This window comes from Heterodontus francisci, chromosome 18 (assembly GCF_036365525.1).
Source record: "Heterodontus francisci isolate sHetFra1 chromosome 18, sHetFra1.hap1, whole genome shotgun sequence".
In the NCBI taxonomy this organism is placed as follows: domain Eukaryota; kingdom Metazoa; phylum Chordata; class Chondrichthyes; order Heterodontiformes; family Heterodontidae; genus Heterodontus; species Heterodontus francisci.
In genome coordinates this window covers 43,805,843-43,830,789 of record NC_090388.1, presented here as the reverse complement: position 1 = coordinate 43,830,789, position 24,947 = coordinate 43,805,843, and the positions used below count along the sequence as shown (strand labels likewise).

Genomic DNA, 24,947 nt, shown 5'->3' with positions numbered 1-24,947 from the left:
GCAATAGGGACCACATAGTGAAGTGTATCATAATTTAGTAAGGATTTAATAAGTATTTATTTTATATCAATTAACTAATTAGTGATAGAAATGTCAGTTAGAGGGGTGAAGTGCTTCACCTGTGAGATGTGGGAAGTCCGTGATGCTTCCAGCATTCCGGGCGACTACATCTGCAGGAAGTGTACCCAGTTGCAGCTCCTCACAGACCGCATGGATCGGTTGGAGCGGCAACTGGATGCACTTAGGAGCATGCAGGTGGCGGAAAGCGTCATAGACAGGAGTTTTAGAGAAGTGGTCACACCCAAAGTGCAGGCAGATAGATGGGTGACTGCTAGAAGGGGCAGGCAGTCAGTGCAGGAATCCCCTGTGGCTATCCCCCTCTCTAACAAGTATACCGTTTCGGATACTGTTGGGGGGGGGGATGGCCGATTAGGGGAAAACAGCAGCAGCCAGAGCAGTGGCACCACTGTTGTTCAGCAGGGAGGGACAAAGCGCAGAAGAGCAATAGTATAGGGGACTCTATAGTCAGGGGCACAGATAGGCGCTTCTGTGGACGTGAAAGAGACTCCAGGAAGGTATGTTGCCTCCCTGGTGCCAGGGTCAAGGATGTCTCTGAACGGACAGAGGGCATTCTGAAGGGGGAGGGTTAACAGCCATAGGTTGTGGTACACATCGGTACCAATGACATAGGCAGGAAGAGTGATAAGGTCCTGCACGGGGAGTTAGGTAGTAAGTTTAAAAAACAGGACCTCCAGGGTTGTAATCTCTGGATTACTCCCTGTGCCACGTGCCAGTGAGGCTAGAAATAGGAAGATAGTGCAGCTAAACACGTGGCTGAGCAGCTGGTGTAAAAGGGAGGGTTTCAGATATCTGGACCATTGGGCTCTCTTCAGGGACAGATGGGACCTGTACAAGAAGGACGGGTTGCATCTAAACTGGAAGGGCACTAATATCCTGGCTGCAAGGTTTGCTAGCGTCACTCGGGAGGGTTTAAACTAGTGTGGCAGGGGGGTGGGAAGCAGAGCAGTAGGACAGCTAGTGAAGTAAATGAGGAGGGCATAGTAAATAAGGCCAGTAGGACTAAGAGGAAGAGCAGGCAGGGAGATATTGTTGAGCACAGCGGGACTGGTGGTCTGAAGTGCATTTGTTTCAATGCGGGAAGTATAACAGGTAAGGCAGATGAACTTAGAGCTTGGATTAGTACTTGGAAATATGATGTTGCTATTACAGAGACTTGGTTGAGGGAAGGGCAGGATTGGCAGCTAAATGTTCCAGGCTTTAGAAGCTTCAGGCGGGATAGAGGGGGATGTAAAAGGGGTGGGGGAGTTGCATTACTGGTTAAGGAGAATATCACAGCTGTACTGCGGGAGGACACCTCAGAGGGGTCATGCAGCGAGGCAATATGGTTGGAGCTCAGGAATAGGAAGGGTGCAGTCACGATGTTGAGGGTTTACTACAGGCCTCCCAACAGCCAGCGGGAGATAGAGGAGTAGATATGTAGACGGATTTTGGAAAGATGTAAAGGTAACAGGGTTGGCGTGGTGGGTGATTTTAACTTCCCCAATATTGACTGGGACTCACTTAGTGCTAGGGGCTTGGATGGGGCAGAATTTGTGAGGAGCATCCAGGAGGGCTTCTTGAAACAATATGTAGATAGTTCAACTAGGGATGGGGCCATTCTGGACTTGGTATTGGGGAATGAGCCCGGCCAGGTGGTCGAAGTTTCAGTGGGGGAGCAGTTCGGGAGCAGTGACCATAATTCAATAAATTTTAAGGTACTTGTGGATAAGGATAAGAGTAGTCCTCGGGTGAAGGTGCTAAATTGGGGGAAGGCTAATTATGACAATATTAGGCAGGAACTGAAGAATTTAGATTGGGGGCGGCTGTTTGAGGGTAAATCAACATCTGACATGTGGGAGTCTTTCAAACGTCAGCTGATTAGAATCCAGGACCAGCATGTTCCTGTGAGGAAAAAAGACAAGTTTGACAAGTTTCGGTAAGCTTGGATAACACGGAATATTGTGAGCCTAGTCAAAAAGAAAAAGGAAGCATTCGTAACGGCTGGAAGGCTAGGAACAGACGAATCCCTTGAGGAATATAAAGACAGTAGGAAGGAACTTAAGTAAGGAGTCAGGAGGGCTAAAAAGGGGTTATTAGAAGTCATTGGCAAACAGGATTAAGGAAAATCCCAAGGCTTTTTATACGTATGTAAAGAGCAAGAGGGTAATCAGGGAAAGGGTGAGCCCACTCAAGGACAGAGAAGGGAATCTATGTGTGGAGCCAGAGGAAATGGGCGAGGTACTAAATGAGTACTTTGCATCAGTATTCACCAAGGAGAAGGACTTGGTGGATGATGAGCCTAGGGAAGGGAGTGCAGATAGTCTCGGTCATCTCATTATCAAAAAGGAGGAGGTGTTGGGTGTCTTGCAAAGTATTAAGGTAGATAAGTCCCCAGGGCCTGATGGGATCTACCCTAGAATACTGAGGGAGGCAAGGGAAGAAATTGCTGGGGCCTTGACAGAAATCTTTGCATCCTCATTGGCTACAGGTGAGGTCCCAGAGGACTGGAGAATAGCCAATGTTGTTCCTTTGTTTAAGAAGGGTGGCAAGGATAATCCAGGAAATTATAGGCCGGTGAGCCTTACGTCAGTGGTAGGGAAACTATTAGAGAGGATTCTTCGGGTCAGGATTTACTCCCATTTGGAAACAAACGAACTTATTAGCGAGAGACAGCATGGTTTTGTGAAGGGGAGGTCGTGTCGTACTAATTTGATTGAGTTTTTTGAGGAAGTGACGAAGATGATTGATGAGGGAAGGGCGGTGGATGTTGTCTATATGGACTTTAGTAAAGCCTTTGACAAGGTCCCGCATGGCAGACTGGTGCAAAAGGCGAAGTCACACGGGATCAGAGGTGAGCTGGCAAGATGGATACAGAACTGGCTCAGTCACAGAAGACAGAGGGTAACAGTGGATGGGTGTTTTTCTGAATGGAGGGATGTGACTAGTGGTGTTGCGCAGGGGGTCAGTGCTGGGACCTTTGCTGTTTGTAGTATATATAAATGATTTGGAGGAAAATGTAGCTGGTCTGATTAGTAAGTTTGCGGACGACACAAAGGTTGGTGGAGTTGCGGATAATGATGAGGATTGTCAGAGGATACAGCAGGATATAGATTGGTTGGAGACTTGGGCGGAGAAGTGGCAGATGGATTTTAATCTGGACAAATGTGAGGTAATGCATTTTGGAAGGTATAATGCAGGTGGGAGGTATACAGTAAATGGCAGAACCCTTCGGAGAATTGACAGGCAGAGAGATCTGGGCGTACAGGTCCACAGGTCACTGAAAGTGGCAACGCAGGTGGATAAGGTAGTCAAGAAGGCATACGGCATGCTTGCCTTCATCGGTCGGGGCATAGAGTATAAAAATTGGCAAGTCATGTTGCAGCTGTACAGAACTTTAGTTAGGCCACACTTAGAATATTGCGTGCAATTCTGGTCGCCACACTACCAGAAGGACGTGGAGGCTTTGGAGAGGGTACAGAGGAGGTTTATCAGGATGTTGCCTGGTCTGGAGGGCATTAGCTATGAGGGGAGGTTGGAAAAACTCGGATTGTTTTCACTGGAACGACGGAGGTGGAGGGGTGACATGATAGAGGTTTACAAAGTTATGAGTGGCATGGACAGAGTGGATAGTCAGAAGCTTTTTCCCAGGGTGGAAGAGTCAGTTACTAGAGGACATAGGTTTAAGCTGCGAGGGGCAAAGTTTAGAGGGGATGTGCGAGGCAAGTTTTTTACACAGAGGGTGGTGAGTGCCTGGAACTTGCTGCCAGGGGAGGTGGTGGAAGCAGGTACGATAGCGACGTTTAAGAGACATCTTGACAAATACATGAATAGGAAGGGAATAGAGGGAGTGGGCCCCGGAAGTGCAGAAGGTGTTCGTTTCGGCAGGCATCAAGATCGGCGCAGGCTTGGAGGGCCGAATGGCCTGTTCCTGTGCTGGACTGTTCTTTGTTCTTTGCTGTTTGGGAAGGTGTAAACTAGGGATAGGGTCGATGATGTAGCATTAGGAAGGATAAACAAGGTGCACAAAGGATTGGGAGAAGCAGATAGCACTATAGTAAGTAATAGTAGGGACATTTTTTAAAAACAGCAGAAGCTGAAAGCCAGAGTGGAGATAGAAAAGGAGCGGGAGCTGAGAGCCAGAGCGAAGGTTGAAAAGGAGCGGAAGCTGAGAGCCAGAGCGAAGATTGAAAAGGAGCGGATGCTGAGAGCCAGAGCGAAGATTGGAAAGGACCGGGCGCTGTGAACCAGGGCAGGGATTGAAGAGGAGTGGCAGCTGAGAGCCAGGGTGGAGATTGCACAGGAGCTGAGAGCCAAGGCAGCGATTGAAAAGGAGCAGCAGCTGAGAGCCAGGGTGGAGATTGCACTGGAGCTGAGAGCCAGGGCAGCGATTGAAAAGGAGCAGCAGCTGAGAGCCAGGGTGGAGATTGGAAAGGAGTGAGAGCTGAGAGCCAAGGTGGAGATTGGAAAGGAGTGGGAGCTGAGAGCCAAGGTGGAGATTGCACAGGAGCTGAGAGCCAAGGTGGAGATTGCACAGGAGCTGAGAGCCAGGGCAGCGATTGAAAAGGAGCAGCAGCTGAGAGCCAGGGTGGAGATTGGAAAGGAGTGGGAGCTGAGAGCCAAGGTGGAAATTGCACAGGAGCTGAGAGCCAGGGCAGCGATTGAAAAGGAGCAGCAGCTGAGAGCCAGGGCAGCGATTGAAAAGGAGCAGCAGCTGAGAGCCAGGGTGGAGATTGCACAGGAGCTGAGAGCCAGGGCAGCGATTGAAAAGGAGCAGCAGCTGAGAGCCAGGGTGGAGATTGGAAAGGAGTGGGAGCTGAGAGCCAAGGTGGAAATTGCACAGGAGCTGAGAGCCAGGGCAGCGATTGAAAAGGAGCAGCAGCTGAGAGCCAGGGTGGAGATTGCACAGGAGCTGAGAGCCAGGGCAGCGATTGAAAAGGAGCAGCAGCTGAGAGCCAGGGTGGAGATTGGAAAGGAGTGGGAGCTGAGAGCCAGCGCCGAGATAAAAATCAAAGTGTGTTGTTACAGGAAAACAGGATTCAAAGTTTTCAGAAAAGATAGAGAAGGAAAAAATGGAGGTGGCAGTACTAATTAGAGAAGACATTGTCATGTTGGAAAGAGAGGATGTCCTTTACAGGGCAAGGACAGAATCCATTTGGTTCGAGTTGAGAAGAAAGATATTATCGCGCTACTGGGGGAATTCTATCGGCCTCCAAATAGTGAGGCAAAGAAGCAAATCTGCAGGGAGATCACAGAGATGTTCAAGAACTATATTGGAGAACTTTAATTACCCAAATATCGATTGGGGTAACTCTAGAATAAAGGGAAAGGAGGGAGAGGAATTTTTGAAATGTGTTCAGAAAATCTTCTTTGACTAGTATGTTTTCAGTCCAACTAGGAAGGAGAGATTGCTAGATCTGGTGCTGGAGAATGAGGTGGGCCAAGTGGGCCAGGTTTCTGTGGGAGAGTGGGTAAGAGTAATCATTGTATCATAAAGTTTAAATTAGTAATCAAGAAGATCGAGGAGCATTCTAAAGTAGAAAGGGCTTGATAGGGTCAAAGCTGAGAGATTGTTCCCATTGGTCAGGGAATCTAGAACACAGGGACACAGTCTCAGAATAAGGGGTCAATCATTCAAAACTGTGATGAGAAATTAATTCATTCAAAGGGTTGTGAATCTTTGGAATTCTCTACCCCAGAGGGCTGTGGATGCTCCATCATTGAATACATTTAAGGCTGGGATAGACAGATTTTTGGTCTCGCAGGGAATCGAGGGATATGGGGAGTGGGTAGGAAATTGGAATTGAAGCCCAAGATCAGCCATGATCATTTTGAATGGTGGAGCAGGCTCGATGGGCCATTTGGTCTACTCCGCTCATATTTCTTGTGTTCTAGAACTTCTAAATTGGAAGAGGGCTAACTTCAATAGGATGAAAGGGGATCTAGCCAGGGTAAAATGTAACCAAAGTTTGACAGGAAAAGCGATAATGGGACAATGGGTGATTTTTAAGGAAGAGATGTTTCGGGTACAAGCTAAGTACATTCCAACAAGGCCGAAAGGTAAGGGAACCAAAGCCAGGGCTCCTTGGATGACGAGGGAGATAGAGAATATGATGAAACTAAAAAAGAGGGTGTATGATGCATGTCAGGTGAATTCTTCAAGTGAGAACCAGGCCAGATACTATAAGTTGAGAGGGGAAGTGAAGAGGAAAATAAGACTGGCAAAGAGAGAATGTGAGAATAGAATAGCATTTAACATAAAAGGGAACACAAGAGTCTTCCACCGGCATGTAAATAGTAAGGGGATAGTAAGAAGTGGGGTGTGGCCTATTAGGGACAATAATATCCTTAGAGGTACAAGGCAAGGCTAAAATGCTTAAATGTATAAAATGAGTACTTCGTATCTGGAACCATAAAACCATAGAAAAGTTACGGCACTGAAGGAGGCCATTCCACCCATCGTGTCTGCGCCGGTTGGAAAAACTAGCTGCCCAATCTAATTCCACCTTCCAGCACCTGGTCCGTAGCCTTGCGGGATACAGCACTTCAGGTGCATGTCCAGGTACCTTTTAAAAGAGCTGAGGGTTTCTGCCTCTACCGCCAATCCGGGCAGTGAGTTCCAGACACCCTTCACCCTCTCGGTGAAAAAGTTTTACCTCATGTCCCCTCTAATCCTTCTACCAATCACCTTAAATCTGTACCCCTTGGTAATTGACCTCTCCGCTATGGGAAACAGGTCCTTCCTGTCTACTCTATCTAGGCCCCTCATAATTTTGTGCACCTCAATTAAGTCACCCCTTAGCCTCCTGTGTTCTAAGGGAAACGACCCTAGCTGATCCAATCTATCCTCATAGCTGCAACTTTCAAGCCCTGGCAACATTCTTGTAAATCTCCTCTGTACTCTCTCCAGAGCAATTGTGTCCTTCCTGTAATGTGGTGACCAGAACTGTACGCCATACTCCAGCTGTGACCTGAACAGCATTTTATACAGTTTGTTACGACCAAGGCGGGAGTAATACGCTGTCAATTCAATCCCATTACTCCACAGGTCACGGCATATTATTAAAGTTTCCCATCTACCGGAAATTAGTCAAATTAAATATTTTATTAACCCCCCAGAATAAACGCACCAAACCAGGTATCTTTAAACAACAACAAATTAACTATTTATAAATATATTAAATCTTAAACAATATTGAGATAAATCTATGTCTGAAAAGACTTTGTAACTTCTTATTCCTCCGAACCTTCATGCACACAAACATACATTCAAAACCGACAGTTAACTGGTTTTAAAAATGATGTTTTAAATTAGAGCTCTTTCTTAGAAATAAATAAATAGCTGGGTTGTAAGTCCTGTTTGGTTACTTTCCTGGATCAGTGAGGTGTACCAGAGTCGAATAGTCAGATGCCACTCGAAGTCTCCAGGCAAAGTTGATGAAAGGTCTGTAATGGATAGGCGTTCACGGCACTTTGACTGCAGTAGGCGTCACACAGATCTTCCAACAGGAAGTATAACAACAGATCTGTTTGGATTTTGAATTAGCAGTCAACCAGTAGAAACTTTACTGAGTGTCCAGAACTCCCAGAAACACAAAAGACAACAGCAAGTCATCCTGAGATGGAGACTTCTCAGAGACTGGAAGTAAAAAGGAATTTTCTACCTCCAACAATGCAAAGATTCCTTTCTGTGGTCGTTTACTCTTTAGACGAAACACAGCCTGTAGGCCAATGTTGATTTTCTGCTGAGAGAGAGACTAATCCTTCCTTCAAGGAGAGCACGCTTTGTTAGTCTGCCAGATCAAACCAGTTCTAGGCAGCCTTACACGCAAACAGATACAATACAGCATGTGACCTCTCGCTGTTGCTTAGAAACAGGCTTTCAGCTTGCACACACTGTTCCCAGAGAAAATAAAAACTTCTCAGTCTTAACGGCGCACAGACCCCCCCCTTAATTTTTAAACAGAAAAAAAAAACACTTCCATGACATGTTCCAGCATTACATCCCTGCTTTTGTATTCTACACCTCAGCCTATAAAGGAAAGCATTCCATATGGCTTTATCTACCTGTCCTACCACCTTCATGGATGTGTGGACATGCACTCCAAGGTCTCTCACTTCTTCTACCCTCTCAATATCCTTCCATTTATTGTGTATTCCCTCGCTTTATTTGCCCTCCCCAAATGTATTACCTCACCCTTCTCTGGATTGAATTCCATTTGCCACTTTTCCGTCCACTCAACCAAACCATTGATATCATTCTGGAGTCTACAGCTATCCTCTTCACTTTTCAACTACACAGCCAATTTTTGTGTCATTTGCAAATTTCCCAATTATGCCTCCCACATTTAACTCCAAATCATTAATATATACCACAAACAGCAAGGGACCCAATGCTGAACTCTGTGGAATGCCATATGAAACCGCTTTCCATTCGCAAAAACATTTGTCGACCACTACCGATCTGCGTTACTAAGGAAGAGGATGCTGACAAATATCGGTAGAAGTGGAGGTTGGAGAGGGATTGGATGGGGTGAAAATGGATAGGCATATTGATATGGCTGAGCTGCAGGTGAGGTGTCATGAGTCTTTCATTTAGGCAGTTGGGGAGTTCTGGCAGTGCATCCAAGATCCTATTTCAGATGGCGAAACCAACTCCATGAACTCAAGGGTCACTGTCAGCCTTTGCTTTCCAGTAGAAGGAGTATCCTCCTGTTTGTTCCTTCAGCTGCCCCTTCCCAGGGAGGCGGGTCTCACTGAGGGCAGTGATGTCAAGTTGGAGTCTTGATAGCTCACGTGATGTGATTGACTTTCTGGACGGTCACTCTTGAGATTATCTATGAGTGTTCTGACACTCCAACTTGTAAAATTTTAAGTTTTCTTTCTTTGACCACGATTATGGTGATCCTGCAGGGTATAGTTCCTCAGCCAGGAGAAAGTGAGAGAGCCTATTTTTGGGGCACCTTTTCTAGTCCCCTCCCCATTTGGGGTGATCAAAGGGTATTCTGACGAGGACTGTTCAGTCACAGATACTGCTGCCCAAAGACACCTCTGTCCAAACACAGGTGTCTAACGACCTTCGTGCATCTGTTGCCTGTGTGCAGATTCTTGACTAGGGGCTCCCAGGTTCACAGCCCTGTCCCCATTGCCAATTCTCCAACGCCACAGGACTTGGCAAATGAACCCTGGTAGAAGTTGTGCGTGACTTTGTTTAACATGGGGACCTTGGGGCGCCGTCATTGCCCTCACGATCTTGGCGGATTGGTGGTCAGATTTCATTGACATGTTGAACCACAATGATTGGGACCACCTTGCCTATGCAGCCTTCTTCCACCTCCGTAGCCAGTGAGATGCATGGGCTTCCTTCGCCTTTTCTGCTATTGAGGACTTTTTGGAGCACACTTTGGCACTTCCCTCTGACCTTGAAACCATGAGTGACCCTACCAGGAGCAAGGAGCTCCTGATAGTATCGCTTAAGGGATTGTTGGAGCGCACAAGCCTCTCCCATGTCAAGGTGGCGATCCACGGAGGGATTGATAGGCAGGATGTACTGGGCAGGCTGGCTATGCTTAGAGTGGTAAGTTGCCTGTTCCAGAGAGCTTGCATCCCAGGTTGCATAAGGAAGTGGGAGTGGAATAATGGAAGGGCTTGCAATAATCTTCCAGTTTTCTCTAGATATGGGAGAGATGCCAGAGAGTTGGAGAGTGGCAAATATGACATGCTTATTCAAGAAAGGGTGTAAGGACATTCCTAGGCAGGTCAGTTTAATATCTGTGGTGGGTATGGTTTTAGAAACAATAATCAGGGGGAAAAGATCACATGTATTTGGTGAAGTTTGAGTTCATTAAAATCATAGAATAATTACAGCACAGAAGGAGGCCATTTCACCCATCTTGTCTGTGCCGGCTCTCTGCAAGAGCAACTCAACTAGTTCCACTCCCTTGCCTTTTTCCCCATAACCGTGCAATTTTTTTTCTCTTCAGATAATTATCCAATTCTCTTTTGAAGGCCTCAATTGAATCTGCCTACACTACATTCTCAGACAGTGCATTCCAAATCCTAACCACTCGCTGTGTAAAAAAAAGTTTTTCCTCATGTCACCATTGCTTCTTTTGTCAATTACCTTAAATCATTGTCCTCTGGTTCTGGATCCTTCTGCCAATGGGAACGTTTTCTCCCTATCTACTCTGTCCAGACCCCTCAAAATTTTGAACACCTCTATCAAATCTCTTAATCTTCTCCTCTAAGGCGAACAGCCCCAGCTTTTCCAACTATCCACGTAACCGAAGTCTGTTATTCCTGGAACCATTCTTGTGAATCTTTCTGCACCCTTTCTCATGCCTTAACATGCTTCCTAAAGTACGGTCCCCAGAACTGGACACAATACTCCAGGTGAGGTCAAACCAGTGTTTTATACAGGTTTATCATAACTTCCCTGTTCTTGTACTCTTATGCCCCTATTTATATAGATCAGGATCCCATGTGCTTTATTAACTGCTTTCTCAACCTGCCCTGCAATCTTCAGTGATATGTGCACATATACCCCCAGGTCCCTCTGCTCCTACACCCGCTTTAGAATAGTGCCCTTTAATTTCTATTGCCTCGCCTAGGTCTTCCTACCAGAATAAATCACTTCACACTTCTCTGCATTAAATTTCACCTGCCACTTGTCTGCCCATTTGACCAGCTTGTCTATGTCCCAGAGCTTGAGCTGCTGCAGCTGACGACACATCCTGCATATGTGGTTGTGCAGGAGATGAGAAGCATCTTGGAGTTCCTACATGGCGCAGGATGCGCACTCCATGGGTCTGAGCTGCCCTGCCTTGCCTCTGTTTATTAGACGATTAAACTTCGTACTTAAACTCACCAATAAGCCCCTTTTCCTGTGCTAATGTCACTTTATTTTATAGGGAGGTTAACTAAAATATTTGTAGTTAACGCTTATGTAAAACCCCCTAGATTTTAATTTACTGAAAAATTTTGAAATCTTTAGTGCTCCTATCTCCTGTTATTTGATTATTAACTTTATCCCCTATATCTGATTAATTGAGCACTGATTTTAATTATATAATAAATCGGCTTTTGTTTTTAGTTTTTATACTAATGAATCAATTGTCTTATTTTATAGTTGACTAATTTAGATTAAATTAAAAGCTTACCTGTGTGCTCACTGGTCTGCATTCTGTTTCCCTGCTTTCTCTGTTGATTGTGGTGCAACTCTGACATCTCTTTTTGATTTCTCCTCTGTTTGATTTGGTTCCCGCTCCTTTATATTCAGCCTCCGATCTCCTGGCACACCATTTTCATTCTTCATTCTGCTCCCGCTCCTTTATATCCAGCCTCCGATCACCTGGCGCGCTTTTTGAATCTCTGCTCTGCTCCCACTCCTTTCTATCCAGCCTCGAATCTCTTGCCGTGCTTTTTGAGGGGAGCCAGCATGGATTTGTAAAAGGCAGATTACGATTAATCTAATTGAATTTTTTGGTGAAGTAACAGAGAAGGGAATGCAATGGATGTTGTCTATGTGGTTTTAAGAAAGCATTTGACAAAGTGCCACATAAAAGGCTGGTTAACAAAATTTAGGGTCAATATCAGTGATTAAAAAATTGGTTTAAGGGCAGAAAACAGTAAATTGTAGTAAATGGTTGTTTTTCAGACTGGAGGATGGTGGTTAGTGCTAGGAGCACTGCTTTGTTTGATATATTTAAATGATTAGTCGTTTGGTAGTACAGAACTTGAGTATTGCTCAAGAACAGAGACATGCGGTCAAAGCCTTTCGTCTTGCACTCATCAGGACAATCCGCAAGAATACCAATGTAAGGGAAAATGACGACTTTATACTGTATGAGAGGAGAGTCATGATTGGTTGGCAAGTGAACTCTGATTGGTAATTCTTAGCACACTGAGGATTATTTAACAAATGTTGTCCAGTCGCAGAATCGCATCTAATGTTGGACAATGTGTTTTGTGTTTTGCAAGCACGGGCTGGTCGGGTACGGCCTGTACCTTGCCCATTGCAAACAGTGGAAGGGACGTGTTGTTTGTTACGATCCGCCAGTCTTTGGGACGTACATCCTATATACCTAGCATCACACTGGCATTGAAATCAAACAACGTGCTAACTTTTTGTGATTCATGTACAAGGACACCCAGATTTCTCTGTACTGCAGCATTCTGCTGTCTCTGCATGTAAATAATGTTTTTCTATTCTTCCTGTCAAAGTGGACAACCTCACATTTTCCCACATTATACTCCATCTGCCAAATTTTTGCCCACACACTTAACCTGTCTATGTCTCTTTGCAGACACTTTGTGTCCTCCTCACAATTGCTTTCATACCTATCTTTATATCGTTTGCAAATTTGGCTACAATACACTTGGTCCTTTCATCCAAGTCATTAATATAGATCGTAAATAATTGAAGCCCCAGCACTGATCCTTGTGGCATTGCACTAGTTACAGTTTGCCAACCTGAAAATGTCTCACTTATCCTGACTCTGTTTCCTGTTAGTTAGCCAATCCTCTATCCATGCTAATATATTACCCCCAACACCATGAGCTCTTATTTTCTGTAGTAACCTTTTATGTGGCACCTTATCAGATGCCTTTTGGAAATGTAAATACACTACATCTACTGGTTCCTGTTTATGCATCCTGCTTGTTACATTCTGAAGAACTCTAATAAATTTGTCAAACACTATTTCCCTTTCATAAAACCATGTTGACTCTGCCTGATTATGATTTTCTAAATGTCCTGCTACTGACTCCTTAATAATGGATTCTAGCATTTTCCCAAATCCAGATGTTAGGCTAACAGGCCTATAGTTTCCTGCTTTCTGTCTCCGCCCCACCCCCTTTCTTGAATAGATGCGTTACATTTGTGGTTCTCTAATCCATCGGGACCTTTCCAGAATCTGGGGAATTTTGGAAGATTGCAACCAATGCATCTGCTATCTCTGTAGCCACTTCTCTTAAGACCTTAGGATGTAGGCCATCAGGTCCAGGGGACTTGTCAGCCTTTAGTCCCATTAGTTTTCGTAGTACTTTTTTTCAAGTGACAGTAATTGTTTTAAGTTCCTCCCTCCTTTTTGCCTCTAGATTTTCTGTTTTTCTTGGGATGCTTTTGATGTCTTCTACAATGAAGACAGATACAAAATACTTGTTCAACCTTTCCTTGTTTCTCACTATTAATTCCCCAGTCTCATCCTGTAAGGGACCAACACTTACTTTAGCTCCTCTCTTTTTATATTGTTATAGAAGCTTTTACTGTCTGTTTTTATATTTCTTGCTAGTTTACTTCATGCTCTAATTTCTCCTTCTTTGTTATTTTCTTAACCATCCTTTGCTGGTTTCTAAAATGTTCCCAATCTTCTATCCTACCACTAATCTTTGCAGTATTGTAAGCCTTTTCTTTCAATTTGATACCATCCTTAACTTCCTTAGTAAGTCATAGATGGTGCGTCCTTGTAGAGTCTTTCTTTCTCAATGTAATATATCTTTGTTGAGAGTTATGAAAAATATGTGCCACTGCTTATCTTCCATCTTACCTTTTAACTTATTTTTCCAGTCCAATTTAGTCAGCTCTGTCTTCATACCCTTGTAATTGCGTTTATTTAAGTTTAAGACACTAGTTTCAGACCCAAACTTCTCACCTTCAAACTGAATGTGAAATTCTAAAATGTTAGGATCACTCTTGCCTAGAGAATCCTTTACTATGAGGTCATTTATTAATCCTATCTCATTGCACATTACCAGGTCTAAAATAACCTGCTCCCGGGTTGGTTCCAGAACATATTCTTCTAAGAAACTGTCTAATACATTCTATGAACTTGTCCTCCAGGCTACCTTTGCCAACTTGATTTATCCAATCTATATGAAAATTAAAATCACTCATGATTATTGCACTACCTTTCTTTCAAGCCCCCATTATTTTTTGATTTGTATTCTGTCCTACAGTATAGCTATTGTTGGAGGGCCTATAAATTACTCCCACCAGTGACTTCTTTCCTTTGTTATTTATCTCCACCCAAACTGATTCTACATTTTGAACTTCCGAGCCAAGGTCATTTCTCGCTTCTGTACTGATCTCATCCTTTATTAACAGAGCTATCCCGCCTCCTTTTCCTTTCTTCCTATCATTCCAAAATGTTAAATACCCTTGAATATTTCGTTTCCAGCCTTGTTCACCCTCCAATTACGTCTCTGTAATGGCTATTATTTCATACCCATTTATTTCTATTTGTGCTATTTTTTCATCCATCTTGTTATGAATGCTACAAAAGCAGGGAAGTTATGCTGAACCTTTATAAAGCTCTGGTACAGCCACAGCTAGAGTATTGTGCCCAGTTCTGGTCACCACACTTTAGGAAGGATGTGAAGGTCCTTGAGAGGGTGCTGAAGAGATTTACCAAAATGGTTCCAGAGATGAGGGAATTGGAGAAGTTGGGGTTGTTCTCCTTGGAGCAGAGGATATTAAGGGGAAATTTAATAGAGGTGTACAAGATTATGACAGGTTTAGATAAGGTGGACAAAGAAAAGCTGGTCCCATTAACTGATGGTACAAGGACAAGGAGACACTGATTTAATTAAAAGCAAAATACTGAGGATGCTGGAAATCTGAAATAAAAACAAGAAATGCTGGAAATACTCAGCAGGTCTGGCAGCATCTGTGGAGAGAGAAGCAGAGTTAACGTTTCAGGTCAGTGACCCTTCTTCAGAACTAGCACCTGATTGCTACTCAGTAAGCCTTACTTAGTTGGCAATTTAACAGAAAATACAATGGTTGCTTTTTTTTTTAAATATTGAACCTTCAATGTGGCTACTTGTGGCAAAGAAGCGATTATGCTGTCGGTTTTGATTCGCCACAAATTGCTGGACGATATGTGCCACGCCAAAACAATGCACCTCACCGTGAACCTTCCCCCTGTGTTCATGAAATTGCACTATTAATATGGATTAATCACACCGACAGCCATTTGAGACTGGTAATTCGTATCATAAGGATCCTGTTAATGATGTGATATATGGTCCTGACATGCCACTCAACCTTGGATGCCCAGAAAGGGGTGAATGAAACTGTGGAAACTTACTCTTGCAGATGGTCTCAACTGTCCAGCCTTTGGCCTTCCATTCACCAGGACATTCATGCAGCTACTGATGTGCACACACAAACCCTCACCTTTGATGCCAGAATCCCCACTAAAACTATTTCTCTCTCTCACTCTGGTCCCCAGTACAGCCCTCAACTCTGCTCCCTTAAGTCCAAGGGACGAAGACTTGGGATATGGTGAACAACTGGTTTAGCTATTCACCACCAGATCTGGCTAGACCACATGAAGCATTATTGGGTCCTCCTCTTGTCTGCTAAAACTGCTGATTACTACAGGATCATCCTGGAATGTAAAGATAACCCCGTCTTCTTTTCTCTACTGCACACTGACTTCTTAAACCCTCTCTCCCCTGTCTCATCCACCTTCACCACCAACAACGTGCGAGGAGCTCATGGACTTCATTGAACTCTAAAGTACCCCCGTGCCCTATCCCTGAGCTAGCATCTTACTCTAGTTGCTCTCCTATTTCCCCATATGCCCTCTTCAAGCTCCTCTTGTCCATGAGATCTCCTGCTCCCTCAACCCTATTTCAACTAAACTGCTGACCACGCAACATTTCTTCCTGGTCCCCATGTTAGCTGATATTATTAACAGTTCTCTCCCCTCAGGTACTGTCCCTCTCTCCTTCAAAGCTGTTGGAATCACATTCCTCCTCAAAAAAATCAACCCTTGACCTCACCGTTCTTGCATACTATCTCCAACTGCCCCCATCTCCAATCTCCCTTTCCTCTCCCAAGTCCTAGAATGTAGCCTCCCAAATTTGTACCCATCTTTCCAAGAAAGCCATGTTTGAATCCCTCCAATCAGATTTCCACCCTTGCTACAGTCCAGAAACGGCTCTTATCAAAGTCACAAATGACATCCTATATTACTGTGATACAGGTAAGCTATCCCTGCTTGTCCTTTTAGAACTGAGTGGCCTTTGATACGATTGACCATAACATCCTCCTCCAATTCCTCTGCACTGTCGTCCAGCTGGGTGGGTCTGCACTCTGCTTGTTCCATTTGTATCTATCTAATCGTAGCCAAAGTATCATCTGCAATGGCTTCTCATCCAGCTTCCGCACCGTTACTTCTGATATTCCCCCGAGAATTTATCCTTGTCATCCACAGGCTGCCTCTTGGTAACATTATCCAAAAACACGACATTAGTTTTCACTTTGTTACGACCAAGGCAGGAGGAGTACACTCTCAATTCAGTCCCACTTCTCCGCAGATCACAGCATATCAATAAATTTTCCCACTCACCGAAAGTTAATTAGATACTCTATTTGTCCCTGAATAAAGCACACCAACCAGGTTTCTTTAATCAACAACAAAATTAACCATTTATTATAAAACCAAGTCTTAACCAATAATGAAGTAAATCTATATATGAATTGAGATATTAAAGCTCCTTATTTTTTCCCTAGCCTTCATGCTCACGCACATACATCCAGCTACACTTTACAGCTGTTAAAAAGGAATGAAAGGAATAATAAAAACTTAGACTGCCAAGGTCTGGAAGGAGGTTCTTTGGTTCAGTGAGGTGTCCCAAAGTTGAACAGGTTGGATGCCACTCAAAGTCTTTCCAGGCGAGGTTGATGAACAGTCTGTGATGGGTAGATGTCCAAAGAACTTCAGCTGTAGATGGCTCCACATCGGTCTTCCATTAGGGATGTAGCAACAAATGTCAGTTCTCCACATTCAATGCAAAAGTCCTTTTTAAAGATGCAAGGTTTCTTCAAAAATGCAGGAGGCAACAGTACCACTTCATAGAAGCTTTTGCTTTTCAAGAGCAAGGGGATAATACTTGTCTGGTTCTTCTTCTGATCTCCTGGCTGGTCTAAAATCAAATTCCAATTGCCTGCTTTTGTCCAAACCCACTGGCTTAACCCATACCTTCCAGAAACAAGTCACATGCCAAGTCATAAATTCTCTCTTGTCACAACAAAGGGTAGCTCTTGGGTCAAACACCCTGCTGGTTTCCTTGAAATTACCTGCTTTCCAGTCCTTGTTTACCAGTTCAACTTTTGTTGAACTTCCTTTCAAAACATTCATAAAGTTCAGCAGTCTCCAGATGTCTCAATGTCCACTGAAATTCTTTTCAGTTTTTAAAAATATAGAATCCCAAGTTTTAATACAAAAAAATTGAAATCTTCAAAACATGTACACTGACGACACCAAGCTCCACCTCACCACTACCTCTCTCAACTCCTCCACTGTCACTAAATTATCAGACTGCTTGTCCAGCATCCGGTACTGAATGAGCATAAATTTCCTCCAATTAAATATTGGGAAGACCAGAACCATTACAAACTTTGTTTCCTAGCCACCCACTCCATCCCTCTCCTTGGCAGCTGTCTAATGCTGAACATTGGTGTTATATTTGACCTGGAGAAGAGCTCCCGACCACATTTCCATGCCATCACTAAGATTGCCTATTTCCACCTCCATGATATCGCCCAACTCTGCCCCTGCCTCAACTCATTTGCTGCTGGAACCCTCATCCTTGCCTTTATTACCTTAAGACTTGACTATTCCAGTGCACGGGAGGTGGTGGCGTAGTGGTAATGTCACTAGACTAGTAAACCAGAGCCCAGGCTAATGCTCTGAAGACACAGGTTCAAATCCCACCAAGGCAGATGGTGGAATTTGAATTCAATTAATAAATCTGGAATTAAAAAGCTAGTCTAGTGGTGATCGTGAAACTATTGTTGATTGTTGTAAAAACCCACCTTGTTCACTAATGTCCTTTAGGGAAAGAAATCTGCCGTCTTTACCTTGTCTGGCCTACATGTGACTACAGACCCACAGCAATGTGGTTGACTCTTAAGTGCCCTCTGAAATGGCCTCGAAAGCCACTCAGTTGTATCAAACCTCTACAAAGACTAAGAAAAGGAATGAAACCGGATGGACCACCCGGCATTGACCTAGTCACTGGAAATGACAAAGGCAAACACAGACCTGTCGACCTTGCAAAGTCTTCCTTACTAACATCTGGGGGCTGGTGCCAAAATTGGGAGATCTGTCCCACAGACGAGTCAAGCGATAGCCTGACTTAGTCATACTCATGGAATCATACCCGGCAAACAATGTCTCAGACGCCACCATCACCATCCCTGGGAATGTCCTGTCCCAACAGCAGGACAGACCCACCAGAGGAGGTGGCACAGTGGTATATAGTCGGGAGGCAGTTGCCCTGGGAGTCCTCAACATTGACTGTGGACCCATGAAGTCTCATGGCGTCAGGTCAAACATGGGCAAGGAAAACTCCCACTGATTACCACCTATTGTACCCCCTTGGCTGATGAATCAGTACTTCTCCATGTTGAACACCAATTGGAAAAAGTAGAGGGTAGCAAGGGCACAAAATGTACTCTGGGTGGGGGACTTCAATGTCCATCACCAAGAGTGGCTCAGTAGCACCACTACTGACCTATCTGGCCGAGTCCTTAAGGACATCGACTGGATCTGCGGCAGCTGGTGAGGGAAAAACCTACTTGACCTCATCCTCACCAATCTACCTGTCATAGATGCATATGCCCATGACAGTATTGGTAGGAGTGACTACCGCAATGTCCTTGTGGAAACGAAGTCCCGTATTCACACTGAAGGTACCCACCATCGTGCTGTGTGGCACTACCACTGTGCTGAATGGGATAGATTTCGAACAGATCTAGCAACTCAAAACTGGGCATCCATGAGGCACTGTGGGCCATCAGCAGCAGCAGAATTGTATTCAACCACAATCTGTGGCCTGGCATATCCTCCACTCTACCATTACCATCAAGCCAGGGGACCAACCCTGATTCAATGAAAAGTGCAGGAGGGCATGCCAGGAGCAGCACCTGGCCTACCTAAAAATGAGGTGTCAGCCTGATAAAGATACATCGTAGGAATATTTGTGTGCCAAACAGCAGAAGCAATATGCAATAGACAGGGCTAAGCGATCCCACAATCAACGGATCATATCTAAGCTCTGCAGTCCTGCCACATCTAGTCGTGAATGATGGGGGAGCCCAGCACATCAGTACAAAAGACAAGGCTGAAGCATTTGCATCCATCTTCAGCCAGAAGTGCCGAGTGGATGATCCATCTTGGCATCCTCCTGATGTCCCCAGCATCACAGATGCTAGTCTTCAGCCAATTCGATTCATTCCACGTGATATCAAGAAACGGCTGAAGGCACTGGATACTGCAAAGGCTATGGGCCCTGACAACATTCCGGTATTAGTACTGAAGACGTCTGCTCCAGAACTTGCCGCGCCCCTAGCCAGGCTGTTCCAGTACATCTACAACACTGGCATCTACCCAGCAATGTGGAAAATTGCCATGTTATGACCCGTGCACAAAAAGCAGGACAAATCCAACCCGGCCAATTACCACCCTATCAGTCTACTCCCGAGCATCAGCAAAGTGATGGATGCAGTCATCAACAGTGCTATCAAGTGGCACTTGCTCGTCAATAACCTGCTCAGTGACGCTCAGTTTGGGTTCCGCCAGGGCCACTCAGCTCCTGCCCTCATTACAGCCACACAAGTGCCAGGCAATGACCATCTCAAACAAGAGAGAATCTATTGATATTAAATGACATTACCATTGCTGAATACCCCACTATCAACATCCTGGGGGCGTGGGGGGGTGTTACCATTGACCAGAAACTGAACTGGACCAGCTACATAAATGCTGTAACTACAAGAGCAGGTCAGGGGCTGGGAACTCTGCAGCGATTAACTCACCTCCTGACTCCCCAATGCTTGTCCACCATCTACAAGGCACAAGTCAGGAGTGTGGTGGAATACTCTCCACTTGCTTGGATGGGTGCAGCTCCAACATAACTCGAGAAGCTCAACACCATCCAGGACAATGCAGCCCGCTTGATTGGTACCCCATCCACCACCTTCAACATCCACTCCCTCCACCACCAACGCACAGTGGCAGCATCTACAAGATGCGCTGCAGCAACTCACCAAGGCTCCTTCGACAACACCTTCCAAAGCCCTGACCTCTACCACCTAGAAGGACAAGGGTAGCAGATGCATGGGAACACCACCAGCTGCAAGGTCCCCTCCAAGCCACACACCATCCTGACTTGGAACTAGAACACCATTCATTCACGGTCGCTGGGTCAAAATCCTGGAATCCCTTCCTAACAGTACTGTTGGTTTACCAGCACCCCAAGGACTTCATCGGTTCAAGAAGGCAGCTCACCACCACATTCTCAAGGGCAATTAGGGATGGGCAATAAATGCTGGCCTAGCCAGCAACGTCCACATCCCCCGAACGAAGAAATAAAAATCTCCTGGTTGGCCTCTCACATTCTACCCTCCATAAACTTGAGGCGATCTAAAACTCTGCTGCTGTGTTCTTATTCACACCATGTCCTGTTCACCCCTGTGCTCGCTGATTCACTTTGTCTCCCCGTTGAGCAACACTTCAGTTTTAAAATTCTCATCCTTGTTTTCCAATCCGTCCATGGCCTCGCCCCTCCCTATCTCTGTCATCTCCTCCAGTTCCACAACCTTCCGAGCTATCTGCGCTCATCTAATTCTAGTCTCTTGAGCATCCCCAATTTTAATTGCTCCACCATTAGAGGTTGTGCCTTCAGCTGCATAGGACCCAAGCTCCTGAATTCCCATCGCTGAACCCCTCCAACACTCTTTCTGTCTTTCCTCCTTGAAGACAGTCCTCAAAACCTACCTCTTTAACCAAACTTTTGACCTTCTGCCCTAACATTGCCGTATGTGGTTCGGTATCAAATTTTGTTTTAATAACACTCCTGTGAAGTGCCTTGGGATATTTTATTATGTCAAAGGTGCTATAAATACAAATTGTTGTTGTAGTGAATTGTTCCTAGAGCTTTTTTAACTTATTTTTTTCCATCCTGCCTGCCTTTTCATGTTTCTTCATCCATTCTCTTCCGCTTTCATTATTTCTTTTCCCGTATCTAATTTGTCTCGAAGTCACCCCAGTTCCTTCTCTGTCATTCATTCTGTTTCTTTATCAATCCTTAAAGTTCATTGGGTAAGGAAATAGACCATTGGATGTGACACTCACGGGGTCTCTGCACAATCGGCTTGCAATTCCAGCAGTTTGTGGTGCAAAAATACCACAATCTGAAGGGCATGATTAAAAAAAATCCAACTGAAGGCACTTGCTGTGAGATTTGCTGCTCCAGCAATTTCTGGGTCCATCTTTCTGTAATTGTTATGCCCTCAATCACTCTAGCATTATTTATCTTAAGGTGTTAAGTTATTTAATTATTACAAAATATATTGTTGCTCATGTTCATTTTAAGTTAATGGCAGTACAGTATTCCTTTGTATTCTTTCCCTTCACTACCTCTGCAACCTCATTTCATGTAGTAGCAAACTAGCAAAAGACATTTGTCAGTTCTGATGAAGGGTCACTGATCTGAAACGTTAACTCTGCTTCTCTCTCCACAGATGCTGCCAGACCTGCTGAGTATTTCCTGCATTTCTTGTTTTTATTTCAGATTTCCAACATCTGCAGTATTTTGCTTTTATTATAACAAAAGTGTTGAATGTTTTGATTCCAGTAATGTCTTTGATTGACTTTTCCTCTCCAAAAACGTTTAAAATCTGTGTAAAAATCTCCTCCAAATTTGAAGGGACAATGTTCAACCTTAAATACTTTTAAGCAACAATTTTAACATTGGTTTAATTGTCTGAGACAATCATAGCAAATAAATCCATAATTGTCAAAATTGTAGAGAATAGGAATCCTGAGGCGTGTAACTCACCTCCTGACTCCCCAAAGCCTGTCCACCATCTACAAGGCACAAGTCAAGAGTGTGATGGAATACTCTCCACTTGCCTGGATGGGTGCAACTCCAACAACACTCAAGAAGCTCGACACCATCCAGGACAAAGCAGCCCGCTTGATTGGCACCCTATCTACAAACATTCACTCCCTCCATCACTGATGCACAGTGGCAGCAGTGTATACCATCTACAAGATGCACTGCAGCAATGCACCAAGGCTCCTTAGACAGCACCTTCCAAACCCACGACCTCTACCAACTAGAAGGACAAGGGCAGCAAATACATGGGAACACCACCGCCTGCAAGTTCCCCTCCAAGTCACACACCATCCTGACTTGGAACTATATTGCTGTTCCTTCACTGTCGCTGGGTCAAAATCCTGGAACTCCCTTCCTAACAGCACTGTGGGTATACCTATCCCAAATGGACTGCAGCGGTTCAAGAAGGCAGCTCACCACTACCTTCTCAAGGGCAATGAGGAATGGGCGATAAATGCTGGCCTGGCCAGTGACGCCTACATCCCGTGAATGAATTAAAAAAAAAAAATCCGCTCATTAGTTTCTGACTGAATTGGGCAAACGTAACAGAAACTGTCTGCATCGTAGTAACTTGTGCCTGTAACATAAAAGCTTATATAGATAAAATGCTAAGGAAAAAAGGCCTTTTATAGAACTTGACATGGGTCTTAAATTCAACCATAGGTTCATCTTCACTCATACAATGTTTGTTATCAATTGTAAGAAAACATCTTGTAGTTCTGGTTTTAGTTCATTTGCATGTTCATTGATCTCATCCACACCACAGATCTGATTTTAATTTAATTTATTTTGAATAATCAATCTTCTAGTTCAACCTATAATTTGACCTTGTCTTACAGTACCTCTATATTGTTTTATTCAGTAACTTGAGATGCTGTTACCAAGTTGGAACTAAAAAGACACCTCCTAGACCAGTGTTTTTGTGGCCAGTGTACATTTCAACATTGCCTGGGCATAAAATAAGCCATGGAAATGAAAATCAGTTGGTTGCTAATACAGGCAGCAATTCCACAATGGCTGTTTATGCCTGGGAATGAGTATTTCAAACTGTTTAGTTGCAATAGAAATACTTTGCTTCTCAGAATCTGTTCATGGCCTGGAATTCCTAACAGCTAATCTGCCTTGTATAAAATGCAATCAAACCATCATCAAATGCTATTCTATTCTGTTTTTTTTCTTCTCAGAAAACTGAAGTATGGGAATTGAACAAAACGGAAGCGGACATGGATGAATATATTTGGGAGAACAGTCAGTCTGAGAAAAATGCCTTGGACACAATCTTCAGAATGAAAGAAGCTGAAAACTTACCATCAGTTCCAAAGGAAGAAGTAATTAATTCCCCAGTAGTCCATGATTACAAGAAGTCTGTGGTGAATATTAAAAATGTGGGGGAAACGGAAGATAGCATTTTACAATACAAAGAATCTGTAAAAAAACTGCTAAATTTGCAGGTTGCAGCATGATCAATGAAAAGGACATGATCAGTTTATATTGAATTAGTATATTGGCACTGTACAGATTGTCAAAAATCTTGAAGCAACAGGTGTTCAAATAAAGCTTGTTTAAAGAGAAGTGTTGATTGCTAATCTCGAAACAAATTGATTTTTATTTCCACAAATGTGCTTGTATTGAAAGTGTTTTGATTGTGAATAAAATTTGTCCTTTCCTTTCCGTTAATATGATTGCTGTGTATACCCACATATAAGGCTAGAATTTAAACTTGTGCCCCAAACTCTCTTCCCTGCTACTAACTTTATCGCTTCTCATTCTGGCTGACTCAAACCATGCAAAACTTTGCCATCCTGCTCAATCCAAAGCTGAACTTCAAACTCACTTCCTTTCTGTCACCAAGACCACTTGCGTCCACCTCTGTAATGTTGCTCGCCTTGACCCCTATGTTGCCGAAACCTCCGTCCATACTTTGTAACCTCTACACTTGATTTCTCCAACGTCCTTGCTGGCCTTCTGTTGCATCACCCTGCCATGCAGCGTATTAAGTTGAACATCTTTCATTTCCAAATCTCCATACAGCCTCCCTCCACCTAATTTCTGCAAACTCCTCTACATTCCCTCCTGTACTCTTCAGTCTTCTGAGCTTGACCTACCATGCAACATCACACCCCCGCCACCACCCCCCCATCCCTTTGCCTACCATTGGGAGCAGAGCCTTCAACAATTTCAGCCTTACTCACTGGAACTGACTCCTAAACCTTTCCACCTCCACTTCTCTCTCCATCTTTTAAATTCCTTCTCAAAAACCATTATTTCGACCTTAGTGCACTCTCGCCACTGCATACTATCCATTCCTTTTATCTCGATTTGTTTCTTTCTTCTGCCTTGGGAATTTTTCTGCATTGTAAGTACTTTATCAGTGCAAGATTTTATGGCTGTTGAAATTTAAGTCATTGGGGTTTGAAATTAGGGGTGTGGTCTTCTAAATGAGTGGTATGTCGATTGGTTTATAGCTCAAGGGCATCCACATGCATTCTCTGGCCACGTCCTGTTCCTCTGTTTATTCGGGACTCTTCATACCACAGCTTAGCTCCCAGTTTCCTAGAGTTTGTGCATTTTCACAACAAATGAGCAGTCGGCACTCATTAAAATAAAGTGTTCTTCTCTGGGAAGCCATGGTATGAGCTTATATATAGGTGGTAGATTTTTGGTGAAAAAGTGGAAGAGTCACTTGTGTGTATATATATATAGGCAAGACCTAATTTTTAATCATTCAGGGATTCAAAGGTCACAAATTAAAATGAAGGAATGGATAGTAGCAAGTAAATGATCATAAAAGAAATGAAAGTGAGAAATGACAACAAAAATAATGGTATGAATTTCAATTTATTTTTAAACAAATAAGATTTATTGAATACTCAAGGATATTGCAAACCTAATGTATAGCAAGCTTTGAACATGATTAATAAAATTCACTCTTTAAATAGCAACTATTAACAGGTGCATTGCATTTCCAGTAGATT

General features: G+C 43.9%; 1 protein-coding gene across 1 annotated transcript in view; it reads left to right on the top strand.

Moving 5' to 3' along the window:
• Positions 1–23,649, top strand: part of mrps35 (mitochondrial ribosomal protein S35) — a 62,134-nt gene extending 38,485 nt beyond the window's left edge. Inside the window, exon 8 of the mRNA XM_068050616.1 lies at positions 23,157–23,649. Coding sequence (XP_067906717.1) covers positions 23,157–23,435 — 279 coding nt within the window. The 3' untranslated portion in view covers positions 23,436–23,649. The remainder of the gene's footprint in view (positions 1–23,156) is intronic.
• Positions 23,650–24,947: the final 1,298 nt, after the last annotated feature.